The sequence below is a fragment of the Oreochromis aureus genome, linkage group 12, assembly GCF_013358895.1.
Source record: "Oreochromis aureus strain Israel breed Guangdong linkage group 12, ZZ_aureus, whole genome shotgun sequence".
In the NCBI taxonomy this organism is placed as follows: Eukaryota; Metazoa; Chordata; class Actinopteri; order Cichliformes; family Cichlidae; genus Oreochromis; species Oreochromis aureus.
This window is the reverse complement of record NC_052953.1, coordinates 33366733-33393194: the sequence shown is the minus strand read 5'-3', so window position 1 is coordinate 33393194 and position 26462 is coordinate 33366733. Positions and strand designations below refer to the sequence as shown.

Sequence of the window (26462 nt, the reverse complement as noted above, 5' to 3'; positions counted from 1 at the left end):
TTTGTGGACAGACTGTACATTTTGGCTTAAATATTTCCATTTCCATATATAAGACATTAGTTAGCCTAGCTTGGTTTATGGCTATAAGCTACACTTGCAAGACTAACTCCTGATTTTGTAGGAAGAGATTGCAGACAAAAAAACAAAAGCACAGACAGAAAGACAACGATTTACTGCATTATAGTCGTAGACAGCATAAAAGATCGGTGTAGCCTCTGGGTATGAAAAATGAAACTGAATTCTATCTGAAGGCTCCCAGATGGCAATAGCTGTGGTAGCAAAACCACTTAGAGTAATCTTAGACGTATATGGGAAAACGTCTTGATGCATTCTCAATCATCCAGGTAAGTTTGGGGAAACCTGCTGTCAGCTGAGACTGAAGAAGTCACTTGGATGAGTGATGAAGCGTTTCTCCCACTGAAAACAGAATCAACCTTTGGAAATACATGGGAAAACAACTTTCTGATTTGACCCAGATCTGTTAACTCTTTCTGAGTTTATGGGCTCAATTAAATGTTATCTATTTTGTAGATCTTGGTCATACTATCTTGCAAAATGGAGACTTATTAGCTAACGACCTGTGAATCACAAGTTGTTAGCCAATGCACCTTTGCTTTGAGAGCATAACCATGATGGTAATGTCAGAAATGTTAGTTCCCAGAATTTAAAAGAGGCCTTCAGAGACCAGTGGGTGACATAAAGGTAGCTAGGGTAGATATAGTAAGATTACTTATAGTAAGATAACTTAAGATTAGTTGCTAAAAGGTTAAATAACTAAACATTTGGAAGTGTTGTGGAGGTACCTCCACATTTTTAATTTTCCCAATTTAGCTAGGACTGGGCTTAACCCATGTCTGGGGAATCAACCTGTGAGTTTCAAGGAAAAGACAGCACAACCACAAGAGCTTCCTGGTTCTTGGTATTGATTCTCGTGAACTCTATTGGAGAGATTAATATGATTTTTCCAAAGACATTTCCTCATTTGATGTTTTGATGATTGCAGTGCAGAGCTATACTTCTTCAACTTTGTGTTACTGCAAATATATAATCAGCCAATAAAATGGCAGCAATTTATGCATAACATGATCAAGAAAACCTGCTGAAGTTCAAACCAAGCAACAAAATGGGAAACAAAGGTGATATAAGGCACACTGAACGGGGCATTGTTGTTTGTGCCGCTCTTCTCAGCCAAAAACAAGAAAAGTGAGGCAGCAATTTACACTGGCTCACCAAAATTGGACGACAGAAGATTGAAAATATGTTTCCTGCTCCGATGAGCCTCTATTTCTGCTGCAACACTGAGATGGCAGGGTCCAAATCTGGTGTAAACAGCATGGATACATCCTGCCTTGTATCAGTGGTCCAGTCTGCTAGTAGAGGTGTAATGGTGTGGAGGATATTTTCTGGGCATCCTTTGTGTGTTCTTAACTGAATGCTTATGGGAGATGTGTTGTTGCCCACCAATTTCAAAGCTAGGCTGGCATGAGTAGAGTCAAAATGTTTGTTGGCAAGCTACTTAAAACCACATTTCCCTTGATGCACCATAATTAATGTGTTTAACAGATATCAGGATATGAGGCTGGGTTGAGATATGGTGAGTGTGAAGGTCAATTCAATTCGGTTTAAATTAATTTTATTTATATAGCACCAAACAACAGGTGATAGAAAGACTGTTTTATATGGTAACATAAAGACCCTACAATAACAGAGAAAATAAACCCAACAACAATCAGCTGACCCCTTTAAGCAAGCTCTGTGAGAAGGAAAAACTCTTTTCCAAGGAAGAAATCTGCTGCAGAACTAAGGAGGGGCTTACTTAGGGGCAGCTATCTGTTGCCACACGTTGGGGATGAGGGGAGGGAGAAGGTCATAACATATGATTCATGTTAATTCACAGTCACCAACTTTTTCAGTGAGTGCTTGTGTCCTCTGGGTAGGGACAGAATACTTGTTTAAGGACTGCCATCAGGATTGAAAAGTTTAATTACAGGATAAAGGTGATCAGTCAGAATGCATTTATATCAGAAACCATGCAAGCAAAATAACCCTGTAGCACTGAAGACTCACTGGATCCCTTCACTTATTATTGTGCTATCTACTGTACAATATAAAGCGCCTTGAGGCGACTTTTGTTGTGATTTGGCGCTATATAAATAAAATTGAATTGAATTGAATTGAATTCATTGTAGGGGTCAATTTAAATACTGCAGCAGGCACTGTTTAACCAAAGCCTGTGCAGTAGTACAACACTGACCTCATGTGATGCAAAGCCAACATTACAGCATTTATCTGCAGAAGAAGCGGAAGAAATGATTAACAATCAGTGTGTGTGTTCATGTGTGTTTTTCTCTGGTGAAGGAGTACTGGCAGGAAGCCTAGGACAGAGTGACAAGCCCTGCCCATATGAGATACCAACAGGTCATTTTCTGTTTCCATTTCTGCTAACCAACACTTTTTAATGTTTCTGCACTGTGGGAAGAAGTAGCCACAATGACACTGTGAGCCAAAGCTTGTTTCAATAAATCAATACAGGATGGTGCATCGACATACCAAACAATCCTGTTTCCCCATCTGCCACAGACAGATCTTAGCCCATCACCCACAGGCAGAAAGGGGGTGGAGATGTTTACAGTAAAGCCCAATTATGAAGTTTCTCCCAGAAAACATCCAATAAACCACAAACCCAATGAATTACATCTGTCATAGGTACAGTCATTTAGAAGCAAGGCAGTATAAGCTGCCCCAAATCTTTATGCAGTCTTAATATTTGGACTTCTTTCTCTGTTGGAGGACATTAGCTGTAGATCCTAGAGTGAAGCCAGACATTTCTCTGTTTAGGCAGTTCAATCACACAGAAAGAGGACCAGACACCACCCAGCTTCCTGAAGGGAAGCCAATCAGGTTTTATTCTCCTGGCACACACAAACACACACAGGATTTTTGAACACGGAGATGCAGTGTAAAGGCAACAAAGTGACAAACCCTTGTATAAACCACTATTCACTTGGGTATTTACGCAACAACAAACAACCTCCAACCGTTCTCTTCCACTTATCCAATCCAGGGTCGCCAGAGCCTATCCCAGCTGTCTTTAGGGCAAGAGGCAGGGTACACCCTGGACAGGTTGCCAGTCTGTCGTAGCGCTAACACATAGATACAGACAGCCAGTCACACATTTGGTTAATTTAGAGTCATTAATTACCCTAACACTACAAACTGCATGTCTTTGGACTGTGGGAGCACCCAGGGAGAACCCACGCAAACTCCACACATAAAGGCCCTGGACTGATTTTGGAACTGAAACACAGGAACTTGCTATGAGGCAACAGCGCTAACTACCACACTACTGTGCTGCCCACAACAAACAACCTGCAATGAAAAAGTCTCCCATTGACACAGAAGTGTTTGGGTGGGACTGCAGATGACAAGTTACACAGCCAAAACTTTAGTTTAAAGAATGTGCTTCAGTGCAGTGCTTAAGTGGTACTCAAGCCTTTTTATTACTGCAGTGCCACAGACCTGTCAGAGCAATATTCACACAATAGCATGGCTAGGACCTCCTGCTGTAACACCACACACCATATCTAACTGTATGTATGTATGGAACTGAACAGGATTTGGATGTAGCCACTATTACATCAGTCAACGGTGAAGCCTGTGGCACTTCATTTTTTCTTATGATATTTTATTTTTCATTGTCTGCCTTCACACACAACATGAATGTGAGTGACATCACACTATTAATCAATAGGGTTTAATGTGATGTCAGCCCACCCTGTGCAGCTATAACAGCTTCAACTCTTCTGGGAAGGCTTTTCACAAGGTTTAGGAGTGTGTTTGTGAGCTCAGACACTGATGTTGAGAAGGTCTGGCTCATAGTCTCTGCCCTAATTCATCCCAAAGGTGTTCTGTCAGGTTGAGGTCAGGACTCTGTGTAGGCCAGTCAAGTTCTTCCACACCAAACTCACTCATCTTTGGGCCTTGCTTTGTGCACTGGTCTGTAGTTATGTTGGAACAGTGAGGGGCCATTTCCAAACTGTTCCCACAAAGTTGAGAACATGAAATTGTCCAAAATGTTTTGGTATGCTGAAGCGTTAAGATTTCCTTTCACTGGAACTAAGGCCCTGAGCCCAACTCCTGAAAAACAAGCCCACACCATAACCCCCCCTCTACCAAAATTTACACTTGTCACAAGTACTGGCCTCCTGGTAACTACCAAACAGAGTCTGTGAAGGTTCTCATTTAAACATAGACTCGTCATTCAAAATGCCAGACTCCAGAGAACACATCTCAATGCTCTAGAGTCCAGTGTTGGCATGGTTTAAACCACTGGATGCAACACTTTGCATTAGGCATGGTGATGTAAGTCTTGGATGTTCAGCCATGGAAACCCTATGGGCCTCAGCATCTATTGAGTGAAGTCTTGGGGATCATCAAGATGTTTTTTTTAATAAATGAGCCGAGCCTTAGTCTTCTTTTGGCCAACAGTAGCTTTCACCTTGGAACTCTCCCATGGATGGAATTTCTGCTCACTCTCTTTCTACTTCATTTTAAAAACTCTGACCTTAAATGAGGTAAATTCTTTACATGTTGTTTGGGTTCTTTTGTGACCTCCTGGATGAGTTGTTGTGTCTCTGGAGTAATTTTGGTGGGCTGTCCACTGTTCCAATTTTTGTTCATTTGTCAACAATTAATCACCATGGTTCACTGGAGTCCTTAGAGATGGCTTCATAACCCTTTCCAGGGTTGTTTCTGAGCTGTTCTTGAATTTCTTTAGATCGTAGCAAGATGTGTTGCTTTTTGAGATGTTTTTGTCAGACGGGTCCAATTTAAGTGTGTTCTTGATGCCACGGGTCTGGGTGGGCTAGTGAAATTGAGCTCAACTTTCCAAAAAATGGTTTGACTCACTTCTGGGGACAGCTTCATGTGGTCAATAGAGAAAGGGCCATTTTTTGGCACTTGGATTTATTTTTCAGGCCTTTGTTGCTTTAAAAAAAAAAAAACTCTTAGATGACCTAAATATCCCTCTTATAAATTCAAATCAAAATTCCCAAATGATGGGAGGTCCTTTAGCTCAGTGCGTTGAGCAGGCCACATGCCAAACGGCTGAGAGAAAAAAAAAACAATACCCCAAATAACCACCGAAGACAGCATGGTGTAAAATATTTACAGGATTTATTTGTTAGCATACAATTTCAAGATGAATTTAGCATTTTGATTTCAACTGAAAAAAAGTTAAATCAGCTGAATTTTACATGTGTATATGATAAATAAATGACATGACTAACTAAAAAAATTAAAGAAACATTTATTTACAAAAATTAAAAATCTTTGTTACTGATGGCATTCAAAGGTCATTACTTGTACATACAGACTTTTTACAAGATGCTTCTGTCAGACTACATTCACAAGAGAAACACAACCAGCTGTACATGCTGTTCAACCTTTGGTAAGGTTTGTTAACACAAACAGCACTGAGGTTCTCCGCAGAGTAAAAATCGTAGTGTTAGATTTCAGTGTGTTAGCAGAAAGTGAACAAAACAAATGATACGGTCTTCACGATGAGGCCCGGTCACACTAGAAATTGGTACAGCGACATTAAGCAGTGGGTCTCTGAAAAACTTTACAGATTAGCAGGACTGAGATGTAGTTACTGTCTAATACCTGGAGATTCTCACAGAAAACATTCAAAGTCAACTAACAAGAGCACTTTTAATACTTCAGTCAAAGGCAAGCTCACAAGATATGATTAAAGTATACACTTATTGAATGCGAGTCAAAAAATAAACAGTAGTCACCAAACATTGTGTATAGTCTTCAAAGAAAACGAACCATGACTCGAGGAAGTGCATTTACAGTATGACATGCTAAATACCGAGCAGGCACAAGTTTGGGTTTCTCGACACAAAAGAATATCTTTTTACTGTATGAGACATACAGTAAATTTTTAATCTGGGACTGACTAGAATGTCAGGAGCTGGAAATTATAACCTAAAAACTGATGGGGAAACATGCTGATTAAAATACCATGCACCCAAAAAACACACCAACAAAAATAAAGCAAGCAAAGAGGGAGCTCAGGGATGCGGCGCTGATAACAACTGCCTTCCTTACAGCGTGGCTGTTCTGTAGAGCGTCATAAAAATGAGTTACCCTGTTTGTCAGCTTTATTGTTTAAAAAGGACCTTCTAAAAAGGACAGGCATATAGAAAAGGTCAGAGTCCCCACAAATATCATTAAAAGATATAAATCCTTTTAGTCCAGCTAAATGCCTTTACTCCTAAAAATGTTCTTTCCATACAACTAAACTGCATTCTACTGTGGTTCAAGGGAAACAAAGACTCATGTTCAAATATATGTGGGTACTACTCTTGCTTTCTATCTTAGGTGACCAGATAGGCCAAAACTGGTTAAAGATAGAAAAACAGTGGCCACTGTGCTGTCCTGTTTGAGGACCCATGAATTTTTACTGACAGGAAACTGAGCTCACTCCATGCTCTCACGATAGCAAACACAAGGTAGCCGCAGCATAAAGAATAACATCTTCTTCATCCCGAAATAAAATTCAATTACAAAATAAAAACCAGATTGCATTCTTTAATATTTGGCGTGATTTGTCAGGAAAGTGTTTAAAACAAGTGAGCAGCAGGCTCATCTCTCCTTTGTATTCCATACAGTCAGGATTATTTTTGCAGCCAGAGGAGTCGCCCCCTGCAGGCTGTTAGAAAGAGTGCAGATTTAAGGCACGTCTGAATTTGCTTCTTATTTCAGATCCTGTGCTACTTCTTCGGTAAACATAGTAGTTTAGTGCCTAAACAAGGACACAAAGTAAAAAAACAAACAAACAAAAACAAAAACACTTCCCATGAAACCAGATTAAGAATGAATTTTAGCTGAATGGGAAGGTAATTTTCTTTTAGAAGGAGATGGCTGTCAGCTGATTACAAGCATATAACACTTTGATACCGGGCTTATCAATGGTGACAGAAAGGCAAGAAATAATGCTAAAACCTGTGAGGCACAACATCTCAAACCTAGTCATGTGAATGGAACATGCATATGACAGTGATGACAGATTGTAGAGACGCAGTATTAAGGTTGCAGGCCTCGGTATTCCTCGGGGGAGGTGGGCTCTGCTGACGGAATGCTGTAGACCCTGCAGCTCCGTGCAGCCCAACAGCTGCTGCAGAAACAGTGACATTAGTTAATGACATGACACACTGACTGAGCATTATGTCAATTCTTCTGTGTTTTACTTAAAAAATAGATACACAGTGTATAGGTGTGGTGTAGCTCCAGGCCAGATTTGCTGCTGCTGGTGTGAGCAGCGAATAACTTAGCTTCATGTCATTTGGGAACACGAGTGGATGGATATTAACATAAAAAACTGAAGGTAAAAGGTTTGAAGTCAAGTTGGTCTAGTTCTTTTTTTTTTTTTTTTACTTCTGTAGTCACAGAAGGTCTTTCAGGCTGCTTTCAAAATGTTAAAAAGCTTCACATTGTTGCTGTGGTGAATATGTATGTCATATAAACAAAAATGTCTTTGGTTATATAAAAGTATATGGTGTCAGGCACAGGTGCGGTTCTGTTAGTGATGTATAAAGCGGGTATAAACATAATGTAGCGTGCTGCTGTTCGGGAAATGTTCTCCGGATGATTCACATAAGCTGCAGAAACTCAGAAAGTGACACGCGAGTCAAAATGATATTTTCCTTCAGCTTGTAAATACATTTCTTGGCAGGAGACAAAAAAGCCTCCAATTTCAGACAATGAGGAGATCTAATGATGAATACCATTCTTGTTTTCACCTTGTCCAAAATGTTCCCCGCTGACATTAAATACTCTCATGTGTGCAGACTAATTTACAGGTTTGCTGATGTGCTGTGCTGTTTGTACACAGAGCCAAGTGACACCTTATCAGGAGCAGAACATCTCCTGGATGAGTTGCCAGGACACCGACTTGGCACCACCTGCCTCTGAAAGGATACTCAGGAGTCAGCAGCTGTGCACGCCAAGTCTGTTTTTCTACAGTGAACTCATCCCACCGGAGGCCGATCCATCATGCTGCTCAGACCTTCACTGGGAGGCTCACAGCAGCTAAAAATCCACTACAATTAGGACAGAAAATGGGGCCGGGAAAAGAAGGCTCGGGTGTTCTTGATACATTTTTCATTTTTAAGTTTTGAATAATAAGTTTAAAAATATGTAAGACCATAGTTGTTTAATTATACTTTCATTCCTAGAAGACTCCAGCACTTAAATCTGTTTTAATCTGTAATTTTTCCAGTGTTACAACAAATCAAAGGATTATGTGTAACATACAATGGATGGATATTCACATAGTAAAGGTGAGGAAGTTTCATGCAGTAGATGAAGATAAATACTGTGACAGATTCACTGGCCAATATGACTAAATGAGACTGATATAAGCCTGGAGGACACAGTAGAAGGAAACAGCAGAATGAAGAGGCTTAAAAACTTTGAGAACACATAGAGAAAATCCATCCGTTAGTCTGCTTGCTGCCTGTGGTTTCCGTCTTTGACACTGGCAAAGCTCCAACGCACTTTTCTATCAACAGCTACTTATAAAAATCCTGGGTTTACATTCCTTAACAGGACATGTATATGTATGGAGGCACTCAGCTGGAATTTCAGATGAGAAGATTAATCCCTGTATGCATCAGTGCTGTATTAGTGCAATAGTTTATCCATCCACGGGGGTCTATGGTATCTCAAATATTGCCAAGTGCAACATTTTCCTGGTAAAACATTTACTGGGTATGTCATACTCATCCTCATGGTAATGTCTATGCATCAGTGCAGGACTGGGTCCAGTCCAACCTCTATACAAAAGTGCTTTTCAGTATGATTTGAATCCAACATATCCCTCAGTGAGCTTCCCTGACTTATTCATCTTTCCACACATGAGGGAAAAAAAAAAAAAAGGATTTACTGTAAGAAAGAAAGAAACAATTTATGGGATGAGCTCTTAGGGCGTCTGCCAGTGGGGAAGACCAGCAGATATACAAAAGCCATCTGTGGTTGATGATCATAGTGCACTGTCTCAAAGGGTCTTAGCATTAAGAATATAAGGTGAGCTGTTGGGTAGAAAAATCAGTGCAGTGGAATGATTGCTGCTGAGAGTGCTCTTAATGAAACCAATTTTACAACCGGATCAATGAGGAGAAAATTTCATTTGCTGGAACAGATTTCCTTGAAAAACTTCTCCTTGCAAATCACTGACACGCCATCATATTTTAAGCAGTGGATTATTAGTAGCTTCCTCTAACACTTGGTTCTCATTAGGTTTCATTTCCAGTGTAATAAAATCAAAGGACAAGCTTGAAGATGTAATGCAGGACATTCTGTGTTGTGCATGAGTAATCTGAGCTTGGTTTTTAAACACTGCACCATTTGATTGTTGCCAACAAACAAGAAAACCTGCTGATGATGTCTATTCATGTCTATTTGAGCTGGCCATTTTCAGGTGTAAACTCAGAAAATCTACAACAGTAGCAGCAAAGTGTTCATTCTGTTGACTGTCTCTAGCCAACATTACTAAAACAAAGTGAATGAGTAGTTGTCATACTAAGCCATAAATTTACAGTCAGTGTGGAGCGCCGCTGACTGAAAAACAACAGCAATGCTTTAAAGTGCAGCTAAACATAACAGTGATTTACTCCCAGTGAAGTAAAGGACCAGGAAAGAAGGTTTCTATACTTACTTATAATGAGGTACACACACAAAAAAAATAAATTACATGAAAATAAATTAAAGGCAAGCTAGAAAAACCTTGTAGGAACTCTAGTTATTGATTTTAATTAAATAAATGCCCAAGTCTGTCTTTAACATCTGATAGCTTTCATTATATTCTTATAGTAACATGATCCATTAAAGAGGTCCTGTTTGTCAAAATACATAGAATCGGTGGATTTTAACTACTGCTTACTTTGCCATGCGGCAAAAATTCAATATTATTTATATAACAAAAACCTATGAGCAAACACCTGGCAACAGTGGGAAGAAAAAACTCCCTTTTAACAGGAAGAAACCTCCAGCAGAAGCAGGCACAGAGGCACAAATGGGGGTGAACAGTTAATTTCTTAAAACATATATTCCTTAAATCAAGCCCCACTTCTGATCTTGTCATGCCATCTTGTTCCATACAGTGACACAATGTTTGGTTGCCAAAGTATTTACCAAATACAACACTGTCTGCATTTAATTGTTTGCTAAGCTTATTTTATTACATTTAAGTATTGGACTGATTTATTGAGCTCTTTACTTTTTTTCTACATTTTACTGAGCTCCCCTACCAATCAAAAGTTTTAGGAAACCCCAATTTTTCCACTTCTTTATTGAAAATTATGCAGTTTAATGTCTCGTTGGACTCGTTGAAATGAAAGCATAGTACAAATAAGCAGTGGAGTTAAAAAAAGAAATCGTGGAATCAATTTATAGACCAAAATGTATTCCAAATCTTTCAAAGTCCAAATCATCAAAGCAGCCACCTTTGGCAGATATAACAGCTGAACACACCTGTGGCATTCTTTCTACAATAAAAGTTCTTCCATATCTGTTGCAGAAGTTCCCATAAATGGTTGCTTGTAGGTTGCTTTGTTTTCACGCCTTTGTCCAGTTCATCCCAAAACAGCTCGATGGGGTTCAAGTCTGGAGAGTGTGCCGGCCACGCCATGTTTTTTGGCATCTTGGACTTGTGTTTTGGGTCATTATCTTGCTGTAGGATGAACCCCTGACCAACTAGGTCCATACCAGAGGGTACTGCATGGCGCTGCAGAATGCTGTGGTAACCGCTTTGGTTCAGGGTCCCTCTCACTCTGTACAAGTCACCGACCCTGGAACCAGCAACACAGCCCCAGACCATCACACTTCCTCCTTCATGTCTGACAGTTGATGCCACACACTGTAGGCCTACTCAACGCCGTACAAAGGTCCTGCGTAATGAATTGAAGACTTCAAATTTTGATTCATCAGTCCAAAATACCTTCTTCAGTAGTCCAATGGTGGTGTTTCATGGCCAAGGGAGGCCTCTTTGTCTTATTCTGACATCTTAGCAATGATTTTCTTGCTGCAACTCGTCCTGTCAAACCTGCAGCTTGAAGTCTTCTATTCACATTTGAAACCGAGACTTGCTTACTATGATGACTATTAAGCTGTGCTCGAAGCAGTTGTCCTGTGAGCTGCCTATCACGCAAGCTGTTAACTCTCAGAAACTTGTCCACTGATTCAGTTGTGGTCTTGGGTCTGCCAGACCTCTTCCAATTTCTCTTGCAGTTTCTCTGTAGGACAAACCTGCATTTTAAAGTGTTATGATGGTCCGTCTCTCTTCCATTGTTAATTGCAGACAGACAGAGGGCATTGTAAGTAATCTAGAAAAGTTGGAACACCTGTGGGAATTAGTAGCACCAGCTTTCAAGGCTTGATCAACCTCCACTGCTGCAGAACAGCTTTAAATTGCTAACTGTACTATTTCAAGCTATTCATTTGACTTGAACAACTTCAATTGCAATAAATAACTGAAAAAAATGGGGTGTTCTAAAACTTTTGACCGGCAGTGATATATATATTTTTAACCTTTCTGAGCTATTTTTTCTGGTGTTTATCTGCATGAAGGAACTTATCTGGTTTATTACTATTTTATCAACTCTTTTTGCGCTTTCATAATCATAACAATAAAGACATATTAGCTTTACTAAAAGGTACATAATGTTCACTAAAGAAAATCATTCATTTTTAAAGTCAGACGACTCCGAGTCAGAGGATTTATGCACACATTTTAAAAAGATTTACCAATATTTAACACATGCTTAAAAAAAAATTACAAACAGCTGTAGATATTTATTAAAAATAGTATGTTTGAAAAAAAATCTGATCATCTCTACTCAATTAGGATATAAAATATGTAACATACAGCTAATTCTAAGGTTTTGTATATCAGAGAATAATAAAAATAGACAAAGTTTGTGAAGAGATCAGACCATCGGATCACTTCAGGTCATTTAAGTCCTCCCTCTGAAACAGCATACTTTTACATAACCTATGTAAGCCCCTATTGTTTATTCTGCCTCTTCAAATTACAAATGTTTACTGAACTGGTTGAAAGAAAATTGAACGGGTTTATTTGGCATAGATGACAACATCAAGAATAGCAGCAAAGGTCATTTTTGACTTGGAGTCAATAAATAAAGTGGGTTTATGACAAGAATATAGCACTCCATATTAGTCTGTTTTGTTTTAGGGGTTTTTCCCATCATATTACAGCTGTAAGTTTTGCTTTCTAATTAGTTTTCAAGCTTATTTTCAGCAGATCAAAAGTCTGCTCTCAAACTGAAGCCTTTAACGGCCCTCGCCCACTTTCTCCAGACACAAATGTGGTAGGAACCCATTGGCCAGAAAAGTAAACAAGGAAATAGGCCATTTTAAGTAGAATGTGATAATTGTTTGATTACATCGAGTTAAGGAAATGTGACTGCAGGGAGATTGCTTTGGTGCTGAACGGGCACGTTTTCTCTTTTCTGGTTCAGTGGCGGGGTTTGGCTCATGCATGCACTCTGGACAGTGAGCACATAAATCCCTCAGTGAATATATGACAAAACCTGAAGTCATAAAATAAGCAGAATTCTCCATTAGAAGTTTTATGAAACTGCTCTCATGGCGCTGATATTACTCACATTACACTTTGATGTGGGATTTTTCTTTACAGCAGAAGCATTCTGCATGAGAACTGTGGCACATATGGGGAGAGAAGTCACTTTTATTACTGCTCTTTGACTCCAACCCTTTGGGTTTCATAGCTGGGAAATGTATCAGCATGCTGTAAAACCAGAGCATCATTAAATCTGTAACAGGACCAAAGTCCTCTTTATGTATGAAATTTCTAATTATGAGACTCACCATGTTAGCTTTTATCTAGTCAGGCTTCTGTCTTCAAAGATGGTGATTTCAACCTTGATGGGAATCTGTCAAGGAAATGGAGCTGCAGAAAGTCTGGATACATCAAATTAAAATGTAAATTCTCTCTCTCTCTCCAACACACACACACACACACACACACACACACACACACACACACACACACACACACACACACACACACACACACACACACACACACACACACACACACACACACACACACACACACACACACACTAAATAAAAACTGTTTATCAATTCTCTCATTTTTTTCCTCTTTACATGTTTTTGTGTCAACTAAAGATACAAGTTTGACTGTAGCTACCTCTATCACACTGGTAGGCTCATCAGTGAGACTTTCCATCTCAACTTCTTACCAAGCATTTATTGGAGTATTTAATAATGTCAGGGTCAAGGCTATGGATATGAAAATATTACATATGCCAGGCAGGAGGAAAAGAGGAACAGCACAGAGATGTTTCAAGGACGCAGACATTTCTTTTCTTCTTTTTTTTAAATTAAGTTGTCTTTTCCTATCTTTAGGAAAATCTCATGAATCTTCCATGTTTTTTTGTCTTATACAGAAACAGAAAATATCAAAGGGTTTACCAACCGTTTCGTTTAATTATCCATTCTAACTCCAGTTTAATAAAGATTGTTAAATCTTTCACAACAAATGTAGCCAAAGCCCTTGGACACAGTTTCTTTCTGGTGTTGTTTTTCCTTATCGAATGAAAGCCAATTTTAAATGAGTGCTCAAAACCAGAGCATTTAAGTGAGTAATAATTACAAACTTACTCTAAAAACTTTCAGTAGACAGAACAGCATTTTTACTTTGCCAGTTTCATCAGTGTCAGATTAGATGTAGCACTGAAAATGTCAGTAAAGCATGGCCTTGCTAAAGGAGTCAAACACCCTGCTAGTTGAGATTTAAACAAAAATGTATTTGTAGGCATCTTCTGAGATTATTCGCTTTATTCTGTTAATGAGCACTTCTCATTACCGTAGTACCGACCACTGACTGGTGTCAGTGATTTTAACAACCGATCCTCTGAGCCTGAAGTGTTAATGTGTGACCTCAGTGGATCGTGCTTAGTAAGGCACATTACTGTAATGCTTCCTCAGATTGGGATGTGGGAAGTTTGGAGGCTCTTTGTGGTGTTCTTCCAGTTATTCCTGAATAGGGTTTGTGAGATGGAATGTAGCGCTGTCCTGCTGAGGAAAGCTGATGTCATTAAAGAGTTTGCTTGGTCTGGAACAATGCTAATGTGGGTGGTACTTGTCAAAGCAACACCCACATAAATTCTGTGACCCAAGGGTTCGAAAGCGCAACACTGCATATCAGAACAAATGTTATTTATTTACTTCGACTGTTTAAATGTTGTGGCTGAAGCGTATACGTGAAGGCTGGAACAGATAAACTGTCGGAACAGCAGAATTCAAGACACTTGATAAATTGACGTCACGGCTAATTACAGCCATCCCAGTAGCACATAGTAGCCTGACATCAATCCCCATCGGACGACACTTTAACTTCATGTTATTTTAACACCAGCAGTTCTCATAGTGTTGTGTTCCTGTGTTATAAAAAAAGTAGGGGGTCTGGCCAGCAGTAGCTTCTGATTTTTCAAGGGTGCAGTTGTGGTGGCAGCAAACCACTGTCAAAAGTCACAGCAACTCTCAACCCCTTGCTACTAGAGGAAACGGTACATTTTCAGAGTCCAGATGGTAAAATGAAGCGGGCGTACTAGACAGTTACAAATACGATCAGGTTTCAACGGCTCAAATGTTAAAACCATGGTTCAGGTGAGGCATTCCTGTCAATCTCCCAGTGTTCGCGTGCCAAAGTCAGCAGGGCTCTTGACAGTGCTGGTGAAAAAATCCAGATCACTGTCAAAACTATAAAATCATAAGCAGGAGTGGGAACAAAGCTCAGCTGGTAACAATTTTGGTCATATTTTGTTATCCCTAATCTCCTATTGCTGCCCAGTTGCAATTAATTGGGATGTTGAGTCACCCCACACATGCATACGCTGAGACAGGATGTTGGTGCACAGATGCTATAGATTACATATTAACTTTTATCTGGTGTTTTTACAGGTTATCCCTACACAGTGCTGGATTTCCTGTAAGTTGCCTGTGACTTCTGCTTTCCATTTTCATCCAGCAGTTAGTGGGGGTGGAAGGCCTGTAAATCACTACATCTATTAGGTCATTGTGAAAGCTCCTTGTTCTGCTTAAGATGTGGTCCGATTACGTTCACATTTCATGATCTCAGCGTATGTTTAACAAGTTGAAGTTCACCAAACTATTCACTGCACAATTCCCTTTTCCCGTACATCCTCATTCTTGCACAAGACTACTTTTCTTGTAAAAACATAGTGCCATTTAGCCTCAACTGTGTTTTGATTTTGTTTGTTAGCAATCCGAGTATAAGGTTCCTCTTTTTCATCTACTGTGTGCTCTAATTAGAAAGAAAAGAACTGAAAAGTGCTCGATTTGTTCTGTTTGTATTGACACAAAATTATAGGATACGACCCGCAGGCCTCTCTCGATGGGGTCAGTGAGCAGTAGGCCTCGCGGTGCATAGATCTTGTCATTCTGTTCCTGAATGTACTTTGCAATTTTCTTCAAAACCTAAAAAAAAAGAGAAACGAGAAAGCACTTTAATACTCAAAGCAACTACAGACTGAAAGTCAGTAGCCAAATAAGAGATCCTGACAAGGTCTGCATGTAATACCAAGCATACTGGGGATATATACTTACTTAGCACCTGCATTTTATTACTTAGATTATGAGAATGTTAGTATGCAGCTACTGGTATTAAACATAAGTGCCTTGAGGCAACTATTGTTGTGACTTTACAATATACAAGTGCTAGAATAAACTGAGGGGAACACTTGGAGGCCAAGGTAAAGCCTCAAAGTTCGGCTTTAGCCTAATACAGTACACAGTTGTTGATGTCTGTAAGTCTGGATTGAATAACACAATATGCGCTCTCCTCTTTATTCACTCTTAAATTTCAAATAGTGATAGATTGTTTAAAGGTTTCTATGTGCATCAAACAAATGCAAGAAAATGTATTGTCTAGCATTCAGTAGTGGTGGTCAATCTTGTTTTACAGTAGTACACATTGGCTAGTTCAGATGCTAAGCCATTCTACTTTGGTTTGATGAGTTTAAACAAAAACTCTCTGGGCAGCTCTACTGCTTTCTTTCACGCTGGGCTAAGAGCTGATGCTACACCGAGTCAGTACTCCATCATCAGGTAATATTTACACAAGGTTGTGGTTAGGCCTCAGTCACAGGGGCCTGAGACAAGTTGGCAACTACATGGCAACCACCATTCACTAGGGGAAAATGACTATTCATCAGCTGGTTGGAAGTGGTTGCAGGATGTTTCTCACAGTTGCTGTGAAACTGACTAAGCCTTAGTCAAGCAGGTCCAAAGACTGTAACTGACCCCACAGTGATCACTTGTTGCCAGGGAAAAATGTGACTTGTTGGCAAGTAGTTGCAGAAAGCTGCTTGATATCAATAGCTTGAAATTGGTAGCAGGGGTATACTTGGCTGCACTGATAACCTTCTCACAAATCTTGTAGTCACTAGTAGATTAGTGTGGTTACCTGCTGTTTGCACTGAAGGCAACACTTGTCAACTGTGTGATGCAACCCAGAAACGAATATTGCTTGCCTTCATAGTAAAAGCTAAACCTTTTGAAACGTATTGGCGTAAATCGCATTAGGAAAATAGTTTCCATTTCTGGTTTGCATAACCCTTTTTCCAAGTTTCATTACTGCTCTGTTGATAGCCAGAGAGTGAGTTAAGAAAAGCTGTAATCATCCACACAAACTATGGAGTGTTGTGTGGATGATTACAGCAAGTCTTGCTTTCCTGCTGTAGATGCCGTTGCCACAATCAAACCAGCAGTCGCTCTGACAAAGCACACAACCAGAGAATCTGACAAGCCAACCCACCACATTCTTGAGCGGATAACACACTCCATCTTCACTTTGGTAACAACAAGTACATTTAAATTCCCTGATTTTATGAGTACTCATGAAACCCAAATCAAGGAAAATATTTTTCCAGTTCACTCCTGTCCAGTAAAACAAATTCGCAAGATTCCACTGCTACATTTATCCTTCTATAAACTGCAAATAAGGAATTTTAGATACGTGAGAAACTTACATACAGTCATAACCCTGTTACTAGTTTAATGGTCAGCAGCCAAGGTTAAAACTTCCCACAGCAGCAACACAACTTCCCAAACCCACCATGAATTTCAATTATACACTATGCTATTTATGTATGTTCGCGCTGCAGTCAATCTACAGTTCTACTACAAAAGTTTTGAACTGATTTTAACAAGTTATTCAATATGTTTAAATCTGATACATTTCTTTTATTTACCCATGATGACTATTAGGTACTTTTCTATTTAAGAAATGCTAGAAAGATCTCAGACGTTTTCCTCTAAACTAGTGCAAGAAAATTTTTTTTTTTAAATCAAAAATTCAATAAATGTCTTTGTTCCAGCTTTTTAAAAACTGATATGTGCTCATCTTTGTCTTCAGTGGTATGTCAAAAGCAAGCAATATGAACATGTAACCTTGGGCTTTAAGAAACTGTGATAAATAATTCTTATAACTTTTCTTAGATCTATAGACTATAAGGGGTGTCTATAGATTGGGGTTGATTTGGGGTGGCTGTGGCTCAGGTGGTAGAGCAGATCAGCTACTGATCGGAAGGTTGGTGGTTCGATCCCTGGCTTCCCCAGTCTGCAGGCCAAATATCCTTGGGCAAGATACTAACCCCGAGTTGCCCTCCGATGCGTTCATTGGAGTATGAATGTAGTTTATGTTGCACTTGAGTTTAGAAGTGAATGGGTGAATGAGGCACGTTGTATAGAGCGCTTTGAGTACTCCGGGAGAGTAGAAAAGCGCTATATAAGAATCAGTCCATTTACCATAAGAAAATTCAGATTAATCGAGCAAACAGTTTGCAGATTACTGAATTATTCAACAATGAGAATTCTAATTAACTGTGGCCTCCAATGTTTGATAGCTGGCTTTCATTTTTATATTATCAATGAAAACTGAAGAAATGTATCCGTTTTATAAGACCCTGAACAAAACCTGAATACGCTTTTGAATATGACAAATTATATCTTCATATATTCCCACTGATTTTAGAAGATGAGAGGTTTTTGATTCAAACAATTCAGGCATTCTTCATCTTTCCAGCAGCTGCACAAAAACAACAGAGTTGGAACCTCACTCTGCTGTCACAGGAGTTTGGAGAGGGGAAGGTGTCGACAACAGCATGACAAGGCAAATAACACACACAGCAGGGCTTTGCAGAAACATCTGAGTGGATATGTGGACTCATACTGGTCTATAGAGAGTATGCAGCGGTGTTTACCAGAATCACTGAAGAAAAGAACTTCTAAATGCTCAGAAACTCTCAGTTTCTTGACTTCTGCTTTGATAGGGGTGCTTACAAAGGAGTCCACTTTGGATCTACAGCTGCAAAGTGTTGTGAAGCAAATCATTTTTTGAGTCAATCAGACACAATTGTATTTTTTCTTCTTTTTTTCTTTATGTCTTTCTTTATTTTTTTTACAAGTTTTGATTATAGTAAAATACATTTCTGTAAATACTCAACTTCACTCACCCACTTCACTGAGACCCATCACCGATGAACCCTCTGAGCAGTTTAATTCCAAATAAAAAGGCCCTGCAATCCATGCTCCCTACACAAGTGTAAATGTTCCACAAGATTTTACTGGAAAACAGGTGGGTCAAATTCCACATTTAAATTAGCTGAATGCATCGTTTTTAATGAGAAAATCCAAAAAGCTTCATGTTGATAGAATAATCCTTCCAGATTGTGAATTTTCTGTGGCTGCATCACTTTTTCCATACCAACACATCAGATTTGGGGAAACAGAAGAACTGCTTTCTCTAACGTGACAAGACACAGACACACAAGGTCCCTGCAGCTCCCTTTCCTTGTTTTATCCAACATGGAGTATTTCTAACAATTTGAATTTCTTTATATTTCTTCTACATGCATTGCTTCTTGGCAGCTATTTAAACACCAGCCGGGGACCGAGGGCAGATACTTTAAACAGTGTCGAAATTACTTTTAAATCATCCAAGCTCCAATAGACCCAGCCAGCCAACATTTGAACAAAGTTGCACAGTATGACTCATTTTAATGACAATTTCTGTAAAATTGATTGAAAAAACAAAACAAAACACAACTTATTTTAAATCAGCAATTATTAGTATCATAAAAATCCTCAGTTATGCTTTAAAGGAGGCAAAGCCAAAACACCTGTACATTTTTATGCATAGATTAAATTTTAATGTTGAAAACTCAATACATCTGAATAGCTTTTGTATACACTATTTATTTTTTTGCTAAATAATTTATTCCCATCACTCTTATGTTAAATGTTTTCATGTTTCACAATAAAGAAGCTTCAAAACTTAACATTATATTCAAAACAAATCCTACCTTCTCATAGTGCGTCTCCATACACAGGAAGACTGTGTACGCTGTGAGGCAGGCCAAACAGCCTTCAATATATGACTGGCTACCCAGCTTCTCGGCCTCAGCGTACATGTTGTTCAGCGCCCTCACCGTTTCCTCAAACTGCTGTTTGTCGATCTGAAATACGAGGAAAGACAAAAGGGTTAAAATTGAGGCCCAGAGCCAGGCATATATTTGATTAGTAGTGTGAGTGTGTTTGGGATATCTGAGTGGAAACACAATCTCCTTAGCACCAGATCGTTTTCTTCCATTCTTTCCATTTCTAGATAAATGAGGAGCTGAATTTTCTTGGACTGGTCATATATCAAGGGAATACTGGGCTTCCTTCCTGCCTTTGGAAACACCTCTTGAAATGACTCGGATACCTTGGCCGTGTGCTCCGTGAATGTTTCCACTTAATAACAGACAGGACAAACGCGGTGAAAGCAGGACACACGCAGTTCTGGAATATTTCTCCTTCTCCAGTGGCGCAAAGTAAGATAAAGACACCGCCGCATTTTGGTGTCCTTTAGACAGCTTTTGGGATACAAGAATACTGAGAATTCATTGAATGTAGGCTTACCAAAAGGAAAGCTGACAGAGTGTGATGAATTGCTGGTTTCACAGGCCTTTTTTCACTGGGGTGTTGACACTAGTCGCATGTTAGTATCCAAGAAGCTTCTGTGATACTAAGGGGAAATGATGGTGCTTCCGACCAGACTAGACGAGAAACCAGCCAAGGACCTCCTGAACCTCTGAAAACCCTCCAAGTTTTTCTTTCCCTCTGTCTGAAGTATCCAACAAAAGACTCCGAGATATTAGTGGTCTTAGACGTGTTTGTTACTCACCAACCAGAGCCAGGGGTTTTCCTGACTCAGAATTGGCCTTCGGTGGTGACTTTTACATTGCAGTAAGTGCTGTCAGCCTGCCTGCAATGACTCTGTGGAAACCTATGCATTTCCCTGGTTATTCTGTCCATTAATAAAGACAATACACACAAGTCCTACGTGATGAAACACTCCGGGCTGTGTCCCATCTTCAGCAAACAAAAAAACTAAACAAAAAACATCACTGACAGGAGTAAACATGAGTTACAGGGTAAAAATGTACTGTAAGAACTGTATTTACAAATTATAAAGTTCAGTTTCAGAGTCCTCCTTCCAACCATCACATTTACAATTTTCTCACCAGGGAGGCTTTTCAACATCTGGCATTTGGTGGACTGGCTGTTTACAAGCTCTGAATTTAATGCTGGCTGGGCTACAAGAATAGGTTTGCATGGTTTTTTTGGGAGTGCCAAAAACTTCTCTATGTAAGAAAAAACCCTGAGAGCCTCTGTTTCTCTTTAAATTCACCAATTAAGAGGCTGCAACTAAAACCCCACTTCTCCGAATGTCCATCTTTCCATTATGTGTGATCTGCCCATATCACTGTTCTTGAGATGTTAGATGAGAGCACAACGGTGAACGGGGTTTACAAATCCAATTAAGGAAGAGAGCGTTCTCTTAATTGCAGCTGTCGCTTAATATAACATGAACAGTCAATTAATGAAAAACCCTTTGAATTTTTTGGCAAGCAAGCTGCCAGATGCATTTAGAAGTCCGAGTGCTTTCCCAGTTCTTTGGCACTACTTTCAACAAGCATTCAGACAGGAAAGAGACCTGAAAAGACTGAAATGGAATAGACAAAAAAAGACTGCTTGAGTACTACTCTCCGATCAAAGACTCGATTGCCTTGCTTACTTACTTCAAAAATCTCAAATCCACAAACACAATCTCAAGGTTTGACTCTAATGACCACTGTTTAGGTAACCCAGCCTCCAGCATGTTTAAATCCAATAAACAGAGTAAGTACATCTATTCCGCCCCCCACACTGATCCATTCAACATCACATCTGATATTGGCCTGATTATGGCCTGTCGCATGTTTACAACAGTTAATCATTAAAATCTGTTTAAGTTACTGTTTCATGATGGATGGAAACCTACAGTTCTGTGCTAAAGTCTTGAGCCAATCTGTCATTTCTTCATATTTTGCTACAAAAAGGGGAAATAGTTGCATCGATTTATGTGCAACATGCACGGAAAATCTGTATAACTGTATACAGCTTGAAAGTCAATATTTGGTATGCCCACCTTTATTCTTCATCAGACTGAACTCTATTATTCAAGCTTTAACATACTTTTTTAATTTAATCTTTAGAACCCAATTTCGCTTCTTTAAGGACGCTTCTTGACTGTCATTCTTCCACTGAGAACATTACTGATGAGGCTTCAGTGAGCAATAGCTGGATCAACTAAAGGACCAGATGCATCTCCCTGCATCAAGTATCTGATGATTTTTCTTATATTTCTTAAGGACATGACTTTCAGATATTTTTCATCTTTTTTAGGGCTGACACGTCTACTTTTTTCTCCACTTATCCAACTTCCTCAAGGCACCCTCAAGTTAGCTGTCTTTTTTTTTTCTTCTTACACCTTAATGATTCAAAGGTCAGCGTTAAGCAGTTTAACAAAAAAAAAAAAATCCCTCTAAAAATGATCAGGTACGAGGACTTGACTGAAAGTGAACTAAAAAGCAGCCAATGTCCAAAGAAAAACATTGAACGGCTGTCAGAAATCCTGGAGAACTATTGCTCAAAACCAATTTTTAAAAGAATTTAAGGAGCAGGCTTTCTTGCAAAATAAAATATAAAGAAATGAAGGGTGGCTCAAGAATTTAGCGCACTACTTTTACATCTTTATTTGGGAGAACTCACGATATCCCAACAGAAAGAATAATGAGTTAGAATTTTGGGGGTCTTGTACGACAGTTCCTTTAGTTCTCTGAGGCTGACCGAAATGAGCACAGTGTTCTGCCAGCCGCTCAGCTTTTTTTCTGCTGTTAAGCTGTACACAACAATAACAGCAAAGCAAAAGTGGAGTAATGTTGCCTGTGTAACTGATAGATGATTGGCAAGGAGGCAGGATCAGACCTCACAGAGGTAAAAGAAAAGGTTTTAAAAATCACTGTGCCAAAATTGGGCACAGTGACACTCAACATGTTACACACAAAACTACCACGTCTTCTGAGGCCACCATCGCTAGTTGTATTGTTTCCCATTCCTCCCATTGATCTGACTGGCAAACTTTCTCACACTGGCCTTTCCATGTGCCATTTGCTTTGTCTTAAAATGATATTTACTTCACCAGAAAAATGGGACTCTTGAGATTTAAAATCTCTTTTGCAAGAGTATTCTGGCATGACAGGCAGCAGTTCAATCAGTAGAGGTTCCATAACAGTACAAACAGTGATAAACACATGAGTATATGCATATAAATAAAACATCAGAAACATCAGAATAATAAACTTAAAAACTAAGGAGAAACATTTGAATATTTATTCATCACGGTCACTGGAGGTCAATTGTGCGATGGCTAGCCAGATGTGACTTCCTCAATGTTGTTTAGAAATACCTCAAATTCATTTAGTTCGACCAGATGCAGTTGATACCAAGCAGAGGAAGTTTGCATTTAAACCCCTTTGACCTTCAGTTTAGAGGTAAACTTTGTGATTTCAAATTCATCTATTCGTTTTTTCGCCGAGCAGGTACACTGATCATTTAAAAGAAGAATGCTGCAAGTCCGTCATCGCTCAAGCACCAGTACAAACGGTTATGGGGCCTATGCTGAGTTCCCAGTTGGCAGGAACAAGGCTTTATTATTGTGCACAACAGCAAACAAATGAGGATCCCATATAGCAGAAATGTCACCCCCTGGGAGACAAGTCAGCCAACTTTCTGTTTTTTGTAGTTTTAAAAGGTGCTACACAAACAAATCTTTCTTTATTACTTAATGTAAATAATAAATCCCAGTCTATGACAACTGCTTGCAATAAGGAAAAGTTTAGAGCATGCTAACTTGCGCAAAACAAGGGTAACTACATGGCAGAAATCAGGAACTGGAGCAATAAATTAGCCTCAAAGAATATAAGGCTTTATTAAAGCAAACATCTTCAAAGAATGGCATAAATTATTGTCCAAAAATTATTGCCACTTAATGGTTTGGTTTTATACTCCATATTTCATAAACTGGAATTACAGTAGATCATTAAAAATATATACGGGAAAATCTTTTTTTATGACGGGGACTTAAGCATTTACTTCCCAGAGGAAATCCATTCTTTACTTTGTCCAGCTGTTCCGTGTCTGTGTGTGTATCTGTGTGTGTGTGTGAGAGAGAGAAAACTGAATCCTACAGGAAAAACATGGTAGACCACCCAGTCCAGAGGGAAGTGCCAATAAACCACCAGCGAGCGGTTTAAGTGATGTGAAGCTGCTCTTTTCATGTGGTACGACCATTTTTAAAAGTGCAGCTCTCTGTCCTGCGAACTCTGAACTGTTGGTGCTGCCACCGGCTTTAATGTGGCGTGCAGCCTGTTCCTGTTCAGTCTCTGCAGCCTACTCCTCCTTTTAGCCCACCTCCACTGTAGGTCGCATAAGGACAAAATCCAGCAGGCTGCTGTTGACAATCCTGCTGTTCCATGTTTTGGCTCCATGTTCACACTCAGCTGTGTTCTTTTGTAGCTAGTGACAAAATAGTGCTTCTGCACTCCCCAGTATGGATAATATGCAGTGTTTTGTTTCCAGCTTATCAAAATAATATATATAACAAACAAGCAAACAAAAAAAAAGGACACAGGATGCGGAAAGATAAGTTATCTGTTTAAGCAGCCGAAGTCATGTTTAGAAACACTGTGGAGTAGCAAGACCTACCCTGTTCTCCAGCTCAGAGGGGAACTTGGTCTGGAACTGGCACATGGTGCCACTGGAGTAATCTCTCTGAATGAAGACTTTGGCAGTGATGGCAGTCTGCTGCCTCATGTCCTGCAAGCTGTGAGTCTGTGGAAAGACAACCGTTGATATATGCCCACAATACAATACACCTAATACACAGCAACCAGGTTTAGTTTAGAAGTGCATAAATCCATAAACTGTACAACTGATATGCAGCCAGTAAAAACAAAAAAACAAAAAACAAACAAACAAACAAAAAAGTTAAGGAGCTTATTTGTGTCTGTGACACATTCTGAATATTTTTAGGCACAAATTTAGAGTTTTCAGTGACTTAAAATATTTTTGATATATTTTAACATTTTTCATGTGGCATTTTAACAAACATTAAACTGTTTAAGCTTTTAGAGTTAAGCAAGCCAGCTTTTTTGTTTATTCATTTTACAGGCAAAACTAGTCATACACTATTACATGGACTGTTAATGGAGTTCTCATGTTCGCTTTTTGTATTAATTACAGCAACAATACAAATTCAATATCGTCTATAAAATGTTTTCATGATTGCTTCTATCCAAGGCTGTGAACAGTTAATCTGATTACAGAAGTAAAGTTTTTACAATTGATTGTAAAACTTTTATATTCAAGTGTGTGTGTGTATGTGTGTGTGTGTGTGTGTGTGTGTGTGTGTGTGTGTGTGTTTTGGGGGGGGGGGGCTCCCACAAGCTAATGTCTGTTTTCCTCACGACTGTTGATTTTTATTTCTTATACTGAAGTCACAACCATTATGTTAGCTGACATATCCTATTATCCACTAATTACCGTGTGTTAACAGCAACTCTCTTAGTCCTCATCAGCTTCTCTCTCTCTCTCTGTCACTCTCATTAAATTAAATTTAACAGTTCTTAGGAAGCTCGGCTCCACTCCCCCCATGACACGTGTGTTTGAGGAAGTTCATGAACTGTGAGACTTGGGAAAAACTCTCAAACTGACTAAACTAAATAAATAATGTAAACCTATCTTTATTTTTTTCCCCTGTATTTATCCCGATCCCATTGTCATTTATTTGTTTTGTTTTACTTTACAAATTAGATAAGAATGCCGAGCCTGATGTTGCCATGAATGTGTGCTTGGGTCAGGGTGACTTGAACGTGCCCACATTCCTGCTCGTTTTTTCACAATAACACCATCTACGCATCATTAAGGTACTTCAAGCAGATCTGAAAAGTACAGCAGGGCTGACCACTCATGTGTGTTGCAGACAACAACAGATGCCAAATTGTAACCCTGACTTTAACATAAAAGAACCGTTCCCGGTGTCTTCCTAAAAATGAAGACATCAGCAGATACCTGATGCCAAAGTATCTGAAGAATATGACAACTCTCCCGGTACTTATGGCCTCAACAGTACGTGGTTATGCGACCTTTCATTACCATTAGCTACTTGTACCAAACATGTTACGAACACATGTTAAGTCTGTGCTGGAAGTGTTTGCTTTCAATGTTAGGGCATGTCTTCCTTCTTTGGACTGATCTGTGCTGGTTTACCGACAGAAGATTATGGCATTACACTCGTGTCACCATCTTGACATTATCACCCTTCTCTGAGCAGCTGTTTATCATTTAGCACCTATAAGCAAATCAAACCCAGCCAACTTTATCTTTAGCTTATACACACAGCTCTGCTTGGTTAAATTACGCAGTTTCTGGATATGTGCGTCGATCTACTGCTAGCTTATTAGGAGAGATGCTACTAGAGGTAAACACTGGCCAGACAACTTAGGTTCCAACCAGTGAGCTGGCAGGCTAACACCGGTCCACTTTCCCTCTGTTTTTTCGTTAAACACACTCCCGGGCAACTCAACAGCAATTAAACTATTACCACACCGCAGACATGTAAAAATGAGGGTTTAAATCACAGTTAGCTTACCTCTGCCATTCTTTCTTCTTTGGTTTCACTCGTGGACGACTAGCCTATGAGCCAGGTTTGTACCGCCACCTATTGTACCGGAGTATATAGCAGGACATTATCGAGGAGGCCACTCTGAAAGGATTCCAATAAAAGTCTTTGTAGTTGTAAATAACTTGTTATGTGACGAACAAACTGTTGATTTTCCACTCTCTTACCGTATCTTGGCTATTTAATACCCTCTCAGCAAATGTATTCCTTTTATTTTAACATATGTTGGTATTCAAAACCATCTATTCTGTTGTCTAAG

The 26462-nt window shown here is 39.4% G+C and overlaps 1 protein-coding gene across 2 annotated transcripts; it reads right to left on the bottom strand.

Annotated features, from left to right (window-relative positions):
* Positions 1 to 5153: 5153 nt before the first annotated feature.
* LOC116321098 (golgin subfamily A member 7-like) lies at positions 5154 to 26237 on the bottom strand. 2 transcript variants are annotated; one of them, XM_031740858.2, is made up of 6 exons: positions 26174 to 26237; positions 24229 to 24354; positions 19461 to 19613; positions 15472 to 15573; positions 12916 to 12968; positions 5154 to 7183 (listed from the first exon to the last, which is right to left on the bottom strand). In XM_031740858.2, the coding sequence occupies exons 1-5, from the start codon at positions 26180 to 26182 to the stop codon at positions 12927 to 12929; spliced, it is 432 nt and encodes a 143-aa protein (XP_031596718.1). In that variant the 5' UTR covers positions 26183 to 26237; the 3' UTR covers positions 5154 to 7183; positions 12916 to 12926. The 2 variants fall into 2 exon arrangements, with proteins under 2 accessions (XP_031596718.1, XP_031596719.1); XM_031740859.2 differs by having other exon boundaries at positions 5154 to 7180.
* Positions 26238 to 26462: the final 225 nt, after the last annotated feature.